Source organism: Opisthocomus hoazin, chromosome 8, assembly GCF_030867145.1.
Source record: "Opisthocomus hoazin isolate bOpiHoa1 chromosome 8, bOpiHoa1.hap1, whole genome shotgun sequence".
NCBI classification, from domain to species: Eukaryota; Metazoa; Chordata; class Aves; order Opisthocomiformes; family Opisthocomidae; genus Opisthocomus; species Opisthocomus hoazin.
This window is the reverse complement of record NC_134421.1, coordinates 63,874,471-63,887,434: the sequence shown is the minus strand read 5'-3', so window position 1 is coordinate 63,887,434 and position 12,964 is coordinate 63,874,471. Positions and strand designations below refer to the sequence as shown.

Sequence of the window (12,964 nt, the reverse complement as noted above, 5' to 3'; positions counted from 1 at the left end):
TGAAAGTATTGTTAGAAACTGATGAAAATGCTATTTGGACTTCATTTTTTCCTCCCTCAGTTGTATGTCTGTGCATTGGCTAATGGATCTTCATCTTTATTTTCAGATTTAAACATATCTTCTAGTTCAAACTACTCAGAGAAATGTGTCCTAGTCCTCCTCTGCATTTTTCAGTTTAAGTCCATTTCAATTTCTCCCATTTCACTTCTGTACAGTTTCAACTTCAAAGCACATAATATCAAAAAAGTGGTAAAATGGCCATGGTTTTGCAGAGATAAATAATCATTTTCAGCTACTATCTTGAAGGTTATGCCCTTAAAGTCCTAGAAATCCAAATCAGTAGCAGTTTTTTAATATATTTTTTAGAAATTCAATCACTTAAAAGTCTATTAAAAATTCATATAACTGTATGTCAAGAGTCAGATTGCTACTGACGCTCATACTTAGTTTCCTATTCCAGTTCCCGCAAACTCATGTGTGATTACTGAAAATCTGTTGTACATGCTAATTGCTTCTTTACTTTCTTTGCTCATCTAATTAGACAGACAAATGACTTCATACTTTGAAATATTAGCCCAGAGGAAATATTTGTTGGAGTTAGCACATGAACAATGTTTGCACAGAGCTTCTGTGTCATGTGCCTGCATTCTCATGCCTGTGCTGAAGTTGTTGCTACTGTGTGGGACTTACCTAATAATTAAACAATACTGGCCCTTGCATTTGATGCTGGAATTATAATATAAAACATCCCTGGAATCTTAACTGGCACCTTTGTGTAAAGGCAGGACCACCAACACCAACAAAAGCCTGGTGTGCCTTGATTTACTCAGCTTTTCTCTGCTCTTTTATGTTTGTTTTTTTGACCTATAACTTATGTAAGGGGTTATTGACATTTTCTTGGAAAGGAAAGTCTAATCGTTGCTTAGATGCTGAAATAGTTCCAGGAAATCTAGCTATTTGTACTCTAATGGATGTAGTGGAGCCACTCAGCTAAGTAGTAAAAAGATAAGATTTCATGAGCTTCCCTGTGACCAGAGCAACAGCAACAGATTGGCAGCAATCTGATCTTTATTATCTCCATAATGGAGAAAAAAATGAGCACACTGTAATTGCAAAGCTCAGGTTATGGTCAGCCTACTCCTGCAAAATGAGTTATTGTGTATCAAATGAGTCATATTTCTAGTCTTTCTTCTATGTTGCTACTATGACAGAACAAAATATAGAAGGGGATACAATTTCACAGTGGTCTGAGATACACTGAGATACACAAGTTCAGAATAAGTAAGTCTACTTGGACACAAAGTACCTAATGGTGGAGTTAAGGAAAAGAGAGATTAATTTCTAAAATACTTTAATAGTGATGCTTGCCAGTTCACCAGTGACAGAATTTATTAGTATCAAGTTGTTGGTCACTACTCAGATATATATTTTAATATATGTATATACATAAGTGTGCATATATAATGAATACACATCACTGAAACAGTCTGTGATGTCTGAATGGAGATGAAATGACAAGTGTCCTTCTGTAAGTCATGAAGTAGATTAATTGCCAAAAAAAGAAAGAAAAAAAGATATTGGCCATTCAATTTTATTAATATTTTTCTCTCAGTATGGATCTCTCTCTAAAGTAACTTCATTTATTAGGCAATTGAATCCTTCATTAAAGCTTCTAAGTTGTATTTTCAGCTATATAAATTGGTGACTCACAAGCTAACTGTAATGATTTAGTATCTATATTTTGTCTTTTATCAAAGTATAAACCGCTGTAGTTGCATGATCTATCTTGTTGAAGTTTGGTTTTAGGCTTTTTTGGGTTGTGGGGGTTTCGGGGAGCTTTTTCTGCTTAGCATGCTGCATCTTCAGGCTTTAGCTAAGGTTAGATAGGAGAGTAGGATCACAGCCTTGGGAGATCAGTAAGAACAGTTGCAATTAATTAGCAGTCTTCTAACTTTGAAGCATCCTAAAATGGATTGGATCTTTAATGTGTAAAATTCCCTTTGAAGAGATTTTTTCCCGAAGGTGTTTTCCATAGAAATCAATACTCTGAGTTCAGAAAGGTGCCTTCTCTCATTCAAAGCATGGTGAGCTGCTTTCTGAAGGTTAACTGATTCTGTGTCTTTCAAAGAAAAAAACAGTAGTTCACCAATCTGAAAATCTAAAAGTGAAAGATGAATGTCTGATTACATAAAAATAGTCTGAGAGATGGAAATTAAGACTCACAGACTTAAAAAAAAATAAAAAAAAAAACAAAGAAAAAAGAGATCTGAGAAAGCATCTGTTTGACGATATTTTTAAGCTATCTGCAATCAAGTTGATAAAATGGGCAATGTCATTGCAAACAGAAGTAGTAAAATTAGTAGCTTTAATAGATACAGTATAAACAGGTTTGAAATCCCACCTTCACGTGAGAAAATACATTAACATTTAAGCAATATTTCCTTGTCAGCCAGAACAGAGCACTCAAAACTCATTGGCTCAGTAGATTATTCATTCTGACTGCCAGGAACTAAATGTTTTGTAACTTAAGTTAAAATATTTCTTCTATTAACATTTTTGCAACTTATTAATAATGAAATACAATATTCGAATATAGTGCAAACAAATCAAATTAAATGAAATACCCTCTGATTTGCCCAGCAACACAAACATGTGCAAACGCACGCAGCCTCCTCTGGTGTTGTCGCTTAGCAAGCATGCTCCTATATAATACATATCAGTCATACATTTCACTATAAAACCTGCAATATAAAATCACAAGCCTTTCCAAAGTGTCTAGGAATAAAAATCTTTATATATTAGCATGGAAAATAATTGATTTTATTAGCAGTAATATGGACAAACACCTTAGATTTGCAAAATCAGAAGAACCACTATGTCAGCCAGGATTTTCAAAGTTATCTAGCATAGGTACCCATAGAATTGCCTCTGAAATCGTGTCTTCTACTCCCATTTCAATGACAAACTGCCTTTCTGCTGTTCTGTTATGGTTAAACTATCAGAGGTACAGATTCTAGTATAGTGTATCATGAGAAAACTCTGAACCTGTAGACTTGCTCTCCTATGTGGTGAAAAGCAGCCAGTCCTCCTGATATGTTGAAAAGTCGATATGCTGACTGTGTGGGTTCAGAGTAAGTTACCGTATGCTTGTTTGTGTGTTGTGTGCAAAGAATAGTTATTTATTGGATTTGCTGAACTTAGTAGTTCCCAGTTGCAAGCCTCAGACCTGTAATGTATGAATGAGTCTTTCAGCTGTGTTTGATCAGAAGTCCTCTGATGAAAGTGTAGAACAGCCCACATGAACTTCTAAATCCTAAGGATGGGCTAATGTTTAAATGCTTTTATAGGGGGTATGTATTCACTTTATGCACTGAGGTACTTACCTTTTTAAAGACTCTATTTTTCAACTTTTGTAAAGGATATTTTGGCCCATCCTTAGAAAGATGGGTTTGCTTTCCCTATCAAGTCAGGAAAAATAAACTCTACCAGTGCTAAATTTCAAATTTGCACTGAAATAAGGTAATTAATTTAGAATAACTATGCAGTTTGTTCCAATTACACTGAAAAATTACTCTCCTCAACAAAAATAATCTGAGAATTTCCCACAGCACAGTCCCAGGGTGCCAGTATAACTATTGTTTAAAACACAGCATCCATTCTGTATGTCAAGTGATTTGTGTTAGAAACCAGCCAAGCAGCAATACATATAGTTAATCAATTATCATCCATACTAGTTTATAATTAAAGAATATTAACTATCATGATGGATATGTCTTGTAGCAGAAATTTAATTATATTCCTCATGCCTGTAATTAGCTTGAGCATTTAGGTGGTATTGTTTTATGTTTATTACATGGGTGCCTTCACTTTTTTTTCAGAGGGTCCTTCTCGTGCCAAAATATTTATACTTTTCCAGTTCTTAATTTGCTGTTGAAAGAGGGAGAGACAGCTGTTCTTTTACCGTGTCCAAAAAAAGGCTTCAAATTATTTACATTCTTTTGCATCATTACATTATTTTGCATTACATTTCCATTGCTTTACAATCTCAGGTGTAAAGTCTTACAAGAAGCTGACTTTCTTAAAGATGTTTCTCAGGCCTTCAAATTACAAAAAAAGAAGACAAACTTGTAGAGAGGGGCCAAAATGGCTTAAATTTTTAGAAAAAAATTCGAGGCACTTACTAGCAAATTTCATGCTACCATCTGAGCATTCAGAACTCCTACTGAAGGTATGCAGACATGCCTACACAGCATTTCACAGTGGGTTTCTGAACTGGACAAAAACCAAAGTAAACTTGCGAGGACATTCTTGCCAGATCTAATCTTTGTACAGTTGTAACTTACACAGTTATTATTCATGTTGTCAGAGGACTGAGTTTACATAATCCCTATGTCTCTTGTCTGTTCTGAAAGTATCAAAACTAAGTATCACCACATAGGTAAAACAAAAATACAGACTCTGAAATGGGTTTGTATGACAGATATGAGCTTTATCTCAAACTTGGATATAAATATAATCTAGAGGTGAATTTTGTTCAACATATGGATACAAAGCTCCTACCTGTACTCCCAGTAGTACTATACCAAAATTGTTTTCTCCTGTTACACTCTATGGTAGATAAACAGTAAAAAATCTAGTCTGCAAAGAGTCTTGATCGTTCTGTGTAAAAAAGAAAGTCTATCATACCATTTATCATACCGTAGCCCTCAACCATATAATGGCTTATTTCCAGGCTATTTTCCTCTTAAACTCATCCTTGGCCATCAGCCCACACTGAAATAATTCACTAAAATTTCCGTATACTGATAGCATGTTACCAGTGGTCGTCTTGTCACTGAATTCCCACACAAATTGTGTTAAATTAGGTCAAAAAAAGTAGCTCTAATGGAAGTATACCATCTCCCCAAGCCTGATCTGCACCCATCATCCAGGGTGCCACCAGCCCCACCACTAGTTGCATGGTCAAACTACTTGCATGCTCCAGCAGTGCGTGCTGCTTGATTTATATAGCAGTCCCTTCATGTCAGTGCATTAAATATACCTATGTATACTAACTACTATTCTGTAGCCATAAGAACAATCCTCATTTATTTCCTTTTAATTCCTCACCATGAGTTTTCCTTGGTTGCTCTCACCCACGTGCTTTATAAGTATATTAGAGGGATACGGCATTTTGTAATAGGCTTGCAATGGCATTTTGTTATAGCCTTGCGGTGGTATAAGGGGCTTTTTCCATGTTAAGTAATTCCTGCTAAGTCATGAGTCTGCTGTGGTCTTCATTACCTTTGTATTGTGCTGCACAGGATCCATGCGTGTACCCGAACACCCTGCACCTCTGAAAGAAAAGAAAATGCCTGTCTGGAAAATGTCTAACATGCAATTATGAGGAGCAAGGAGGCACAAATGATATAGATTTAGCAAAATTGGGGTAGAAAAGCCAGTGGAAACTTCTTTGGCTGGAAAATCAGTGTGGCTATCTTCCTTCTAAAACAAACTCTGACTTATCAAACACTAATAACATTATGAGGAAAAACCTTAATCTAAAAAGAGACAGCTTTTCAATGAGATTGTGTGGTGAGCTTCCTATAGATGATTAGTCTAATCACTTAGCAGGTTTGGCTTATTAAATTAATAAATTGAAAAGTAATTTTTTAGCCATTACAATAAAGGTGGGAAAATCAGCCTTTACATTCCCAAAGTGTGAATCATTTGATACGAAATTTTCTTTTTCTTCAAAGAAGAACTGTGTTTTTCTTGTACAGGAAGTAATTTTTTAAAAAGCAAGACAGCATGAAATATTGGCAATGCATAGGATTAGCTTTATAAGACTATTTTTTAAGCTTTTAATTTCACTCTTATTGTTCTATACATAAGGGAGATTAGTGATCTGCTTCTCTCCAGCTACAATAATCAGTGATCAAAATGTTTGCATCTTTGTAATTTTTAGGGAGAAAATATCTTAGATTTGATGATGCTTCACACAGACCGATTGTAGGCTTTTTCCATTCTGATAATTTGTACATTCTTTTGATGTAAAAGATGTCAATTAAAAGCAAATATTTAAGGAAAAGAATAACAGTTGCAAAATATACATTCATGTAAATGTACATGCTTTGCTGCTGGAACTCGGTGATCTCTGTCTGTCTCCATATTTATGTGATTCTAAAAGCTCAGCTACTATAATTTTTCAGCTAAATTGAGTGCATGTTTTAGGCATATTGTAAAGCTATCCTTTGAGTCCACATTTCACATGGATTTCTAGCAATTTAATGCAATTTAATTAATACTGCAAATTATGGTTTGCCTGAAATAGATTTGCTGTTCAAATAGTCCCTTTGCAGCACAGTTAGGTTGTCAGAAGAAGGTAGGATTGGCTTCAATGCAATTTTTAGTTAATCAGTTATTTGTGTTATGTCAGTCATGCAGTAGTTACTCAAGATCTTCTCCTTTGCTGAAACACTGCTAGGCAAATTCAAGTTTTTGAGAAGGTGGTGGATGGGACTACGGTTTCCAGCCGTAGCCAGAATTTATTGATGACACCCTTCAGTATCCTCTGATGAGCTGTTCTCTTTCTTTCTTTCCAGTGAATTATTCATTGCTTCATCTCTGTTTAAAATTTGATTTTTCTTTTGATCACAGGCAATGGACTGGGAATCCGAGTTGTAGGAGGGAAAGAAATTCCAGGAAGCAGTGGGGAAACTGGAGCTTACATTGCCAAGATCTTGCCTGGGGGCAATGCAGAGCAGACAGGGAAGCTGATAGAAGGTAAGATAAATACATTATCAAAAAATAAAATCTTGGGAGATTTGGGAATTTGGTAGAATTATTTATAATATGCTTTTCCTTTTGCGAAATAGGTGTAATCTTGTGTAAGGAGTGAGGGGCATCTGAGAGCCCCTCTAAACCTCCATCAGTCTTAAAGCAGAAAAGGACTGATAGAAGGTCATTTTATGACTTCTGTAGCCAAAGAGAATTTCCACGATGAGCAGTATTATGGCATGTCTTCAATAATATGTGCCAACATGCTGTCTGCACTGGGGGAAGCATAGTACGTCTAGAGTCCAACTGTATATCATGGGCGTATATCATCAACACATGGACGTGCTACTTTGAAGAACTTTAGCCTGGCCTGATCGTTAAGGTATCTATGTTTGGGATTACTGACATTTCTCAGTTGCACAGGTAAAATAGACCATAGATCCAGCTCTCTCTCAGTTACACGCACAAACTATTTTTGAAATTCCCTGAAGTCAGACTTGACTGTATTTATCTGAACTAACTTTAGTTTTGCAGTGTAAGGTAGTCATCCAACTTGCCTCAACAGGCAAGAGAGAAAAAGAAGCAGCTACAGAAGGGCAGTTATTTCATCTACCATAGACCTCAGTTTCAAGAACTGGGAGTGTCTTCCTCATTTAATTGGCTTTAAGAAGACTGCATTAGACTACATATCATCCCTTTGGTAACTAAAGCTAGGTGAAATGAATTCAACTTAGTTATCATTGAATTTTCTGGGATTATTACAAATGTGATAGTTCTATCTAATAACAGTTTATTTCTGTCCATAATCCCATAAATGGTCCCTTCTCTCTATAACTACTTTCTAGTTAATTTTTTCATATGAATATCTGTATGCATTTGATATATAAGTTTATCCATGGACAAAACTACAATACATTTCTTTCTAATTCTTTCAACTAATTATTTTTATTTCATTAATGAAGGAAGATATCCAGGAAAAAAAAATAATGAAAGAAGAGAAGCAGGAAGAATAGATCTACCACACAGAATTCAATTTATAGGTTTTCTGAATAATAAATATGCAAGAAAAGTCATGATTAAATCAAAAGTACTTTGCACATAGAAAAGCTAAGTTGACTAAAGAGTGAGTTCACAAAGAATATTTTAAACATGTTGTGGGTATTGAAAAACAGTGTCACCGGCGTTCATGTTTTCCCTGCTGCTTTTTACATCCTTGGTGATTTCTGCCATTCATATTTAAAGGGATAGTTTCTCACTCATCAAGTGATAGAACAGTGTTATTTATTGCACATGCATGATAAAAGAATTGACCTTAATATAGTGTGTTTTGAAGTGAGTATTTGTTTTGGCTCCCTCCTTATGAAAATGTAGGTCTTTCATGGTTGTGCTAGATCCAACAAGTATTGTTTCAGTACCAAGCAGGTAAAGAGGAGAATGCGGTTATTCAACATTTCCTTGAGACCAGCCATTTCAAGAAAGAGGATTAACAGTTACTGCTTGGAGTTATCTTCGGTCTTTTGGTTTCTTTTGTCAGGAGCTTCTCTGGAAATTGAGATTTAAAGAAGTTCTTCACTCCCCATATAGGTATATTTTAGCAGTGATCAAGAATATCTTGGATTTGCACTACAAGAGAAGTTCACACATGGCGGTTTGCTTATCTGGCTGTTCATATAATGTATTATGAAGGTTTATTTATATTTTATAGAAAAATGAACAGGACAGTAAAATATTTATTCCTTTGTTTCATTCTCCTATCATATGATTAGTCATGTTTCTGGTCTGACTTTTATAAAATTGTCCTAGACAATGTTGGCATAAATTAACTCTATCAAAATCACTATACTTAATCTGTAGTTTGTCCACACAATGTTGCAGAATATTTTTTACTAGCGATGTGTTAAATATTCTGTCAGAGAGGAAAAACGCATTCTGCAGAATGTACCATTACTAATAGCCTACAAGACAAACCCTTCCCCTTACTGTTCTTTACCTTTTAAATCTTGCCTTTATATCCAGTTTACTTTTTATGTTATTGTAGATGGCTGTCATAGATCACCAAAGAATATTTGACTACTTCACTACTAGTTTTGTTTGTTTCTTTTGGTGGTAATATGGCTGATGCACATTTAATCTCTGCCCTTCGTAAGTGCTAAAATCCACTGAGGTCTTCAATCGTGCTCATATTGATCTGTGTAAATTCAGCCCAACTACTAGAGTTACCAACATTGCTGATATAGTTGTGTCTGAAGATAGAGGCTGATCTTCATTTCTTTTTCAAGTTATTTGCTGTCTCTCACATCACATACAGAAAATGTCATTATCTGTAAATGATAGTTACATATTAGTAATCTGTATAGTAATCATGAGTCATTTTTTCTGCTGAAATGCGGTGTAACTTCGAGTGTATACCTAGTCATCAAGAAAACATATACTGATGTCATTACAAGCTAATATCTTGACTCATTAGCCTTCCTAAGCACATGATTCACTGTGAAAAATGTTGCAAACTATTAATTCCTCTAATTCTAAAAACAGAAAACACTGGGTCAAGTCTGAAAATCCTCTCAATAGCATAAGGAAAAGGATATATTTACTGTAGTTACGAAGGAAGCCAAAGTCCTACCTGCTGGTTACATGACTGCATCTATGAAGAAATGACACACTTTAAAATACAGATAGCATTCCTTTCCTTAGGGAATAGCAGTCCATAAAATTTTAGCCTATTTACATAGCTTTGGAGGAGTCTTAGTGCTGAAAACTATTTATATTTCTGACTGGCACATACCAGTCTTCTTGGTTGTCTCACCCTGAATTGCTTTCAGTTGTCAAAAATATCTCTTATTCATCACTCAATGACATTAGAAAAACTGGAGGTGAAAGACTCATTCCACTGAACTCATCAAGAGCAGGGACTGTGTCAATTTGATAGATGTGTATGTGCTCCCTCTTGTGTAGACAGAAACAGTTCCGTTATATTCCACCTGGTAAACCTACTGGGTGAATGGCATTTCTGCCAGCATTTTTCAGAAATGGAAGAATCTTGGATAAAGAGCAGAAATAAAATAATAATGTGTGTTACCAAGTGTTACAAACTGTCTAGATGCCCTCAGTATTCAAGTTTTCTTGTTGGACCATTTCAACAGATGGACTGGAGAGCCTGGGAGCTGGTGAACCACGGGTGTCTTTGCTCCAGGTTTTCAACCAGCCAAGCATACTCTGTTGCAATGCTTAAGCCAGCTGCCATTCATCGAGCTGAAGAGATTCCCTGACTTTTCAGTCTCCTGGCCATTCTAAGGAACTTGCATAATTCTAAAAACTAATAATGAACTTGATTTGTGGTAACTTTACTGCCTTTGCTGACACTCCACTCAACAGCAACCATGATGCTGATGAGATTTTTGTTATTTTGTCTAAGGCTTTATCGTACATGTTTATTTTTAAAATGTATGCGTCATTTAAATAATATCTTCCCAAACTTGAAAATAGGAAAAACATATGTAGGGAAGACAAAAACTCTTCTTATTAAAAAGTGTACTGGCACACCTAGTTTCTATTTTATAGTTGTTGTGGTTTTGGTTAAAACGGAATTGATTCTGTTTTAGTGAATCTTCCTTACAGCAAAGTTCTGCTAAGTAACTGCGCTTCTCTGAAGTTGGCTGCATATTTTGCAGACAATGTCCACTCCAAAGCTGGTAACACCTAATGTTTATAGTTACACTGAGCTAACGGTAGGAAATGAATGTAGAAAAAGGCTCCTGTTTATAATTATTACTATAGCAGCCAAGATCACTGACAGATCTCTTAGGTCCCACAAGTGAGGAGTCAGAAGGGGTCGTAATTGCAGGGAAGGATGGACAGGACAGATGACCCGATCCTGACCGACGAGGTATTCCATGCCATGCACATCATACTCAGATTAAAGCTGGGGGATCACGAGGGTCTCGCTCTCTTCGTCCATGGCTGCCTTCCCAAGAGGGCCCTGCTCATTGTTCTGCCTGCGATCCTGATCCAGATTCTGACCTGTGCATCCCTGAGTCCAGTTCCAGTCTGCTGCCGAGGCCAGTCCAGGACTTCCTGGTGCTGCCTGGCAGCTGCTGGCGGAATGCCAACACCCAGCAGTCAACTCCAGTAAACTCAGTGTCAGTTTTGTATATTTTGCATTATTTCTCTTATTATTAATATTATTAGTATTATTAGTGTTATTAGTAAAACTTTTTATATTCAGTTTGTGAGCCTCTCTCCCTTTTCCTCCTTTTCCCTTCCTCTGGTGGGAGGGTGGGAGTTAACAAAGAGCGTCTCTCACTCTGTTTATTGCTGCCCTGCTTTAAACTGTGACAATAGTAAATATAACTATGTAACATTTCTATCATAAAGTGGAAGGATGCCACCTACTTTATGAGTCACAGACCTTGACTGTAGAATTTTAGTATATAAACAGTCCGTTCTAGCAAAGAGACATGCTACTCAATTCAGTTCAGCTGAATTTTGTATTTTATAGTTTAACAAAAATATTCACCATACAGGGATCTTTTATGCTTCCCCATCCTGAAGCTGCTCCAATAATATTATAAGAAAAAGTACCTGAGGTACTTACAAACAATGAAAGGTAATACCACCCTGTTAAAGCTGTTAAGCAGGTCAGAGAAGAGAAAATGCATAGCCATTTGAGAGTTCTGTGGTAGTTAAGGTTGTCCTGCCCCTCAGTCCAATCTTAGGCACTTTTTTTGATCTAGATTAATAACTACCCCCCTCAGGATGCAAGAAACATTGCTCCTCAAAACACCATGAAGGTCCTCTAAGAAAAGCCACCTGCAGCCTAATGGCAGGTCCAAAAGCATATCCAGGGTCCTCAGCATCAAAGTCTGAAGACTGACAAGTTCTTAAATGTATTCGGCATATTTTAGACTTAAACTACTAAGACACAGATGGCCAGTTTTCCAGCCCAGTTGGTTGCCTTCAATTGTGCTGGAAGTTCCCCCAGCCACATGGCCAGTTCCCCTCAGGAGAATATTCGGAACGAATGGGTCTTTATTGGGAAAGTCAGAGCTCTCTTTCATCTTTAGTAATCTGTGCAATCTCATAACTTTAAGCTGTCTTCAGAAATAAAACTCATCTCCTCATTCCTTTTGTCTATTTATTCATGCTTCTTTTCCTTCTTCTATAAAAAGTCTTACATATTCTTATATATTTAAGCATTACAATTTCCTTGCTTAAGAAGAGCTTTTGTGCACAGCTCACTCTCTCTTTCTCTCTAATGTCCGAATATGGCGTCAGATAAACATTAGAATCATTCCTCAGATTGAAACTAAGAGCATTCCCTTGGAATGTCACAGGGTAGCACAGTTTATCATCTCTTGAAGCCATAGACAATGGCTACAGTGGCAAAAAGAACACTTCCTCACAGATATTAAGACAGTATGGGGAGAAACATGTTCACTGCTTGCCACCATACAGCTTTCCACTCCAGGACTGACGTATGAGATGAACAGTGTGTACCAAAACTTCATGCTGTGACTGGCAAAAGAGAGCCACATCTAGACAAGTGGAAAGTGTTTTCTACCCAAAACAGAATATGGTAGGAGCAGTGAGCAAATAACTATGTGGATTACATCCATGAACTTGAGGGAGAAGCCAAGCTCCCTATCTTTGGTTCTCTGAAGAAGGAGTCAGACCCAGGAAGCCCTGTCAGAAGTCTGCCTTAACCAGAGTGCTCTACAGCTCTCATCCGTGGTGTGGACTTTGATTTCTGACCTAGCCCGCTTCAAGCAAACCTGAAGAATAGATACGGAAATTGCTTTGAAGGCAGAGAAGAAGCAGCCAGGGCTCACTGAGACCCTTCTCTGTGTAAGTCCAACTGTCATTACCACAGATCTTCATTTTTTCCAGGACAGTCAGTTAATCAAAAAGAGACTTGTGATAAAGGTATAAAGAGGAATATATAATGATGAACAGGCAAGTTGCTGTGTTAGGTGGGAATTTACTACAAAACCCCAAGAATAAATTGACCACTCAGAATTGTGACTGAAATATGAGAGAGTTCAAAATATGAGAGCCCTGTGTAACAACTTTGAGTCTAGGGAAGCCTGCAAGTGAAAGCTGAAAGACAACCAACGGATGGCGCATGAGCAATCCCTCGTGCACAATGAAGTCTGCATTAACTGGAGAAAAAAATCTGGAGTATTTATACTACTTACAGTGCTTCCTC

General features: G+C 36.7%; 1 protein-coding gene across 12 annotated transcripts in view; it reads left to right on the top strand.

Annotated features, from left to right (window-relative positions):
* PCLO (piccolo presynaptic cytomatrix protein) overlaps positions 1–12,964 on the top strand; it is a 400,793-nt gene that overhangs the window by 260,432 nt on the left and 127,397 nt on the right. For 11 of the 12 annotated variants that reach the window (XM_075428595.1, XM_075428596.1, XM_075428594.1 and 8 more), the window contains exon 10: positions 6,640–6,765. In XM_075428595.1, the coding sequence (XP_075284710.1) occupies positions 6,640–6,765 (126 nt within the window). Of the gene's footprint in view, positions 1–6,639; positions 6,766–8,293; positions 9,896–12,964 lie in introns of those variants that run through there. The other variant, XM_075428604.1, reaches the window with a different exon arrangement.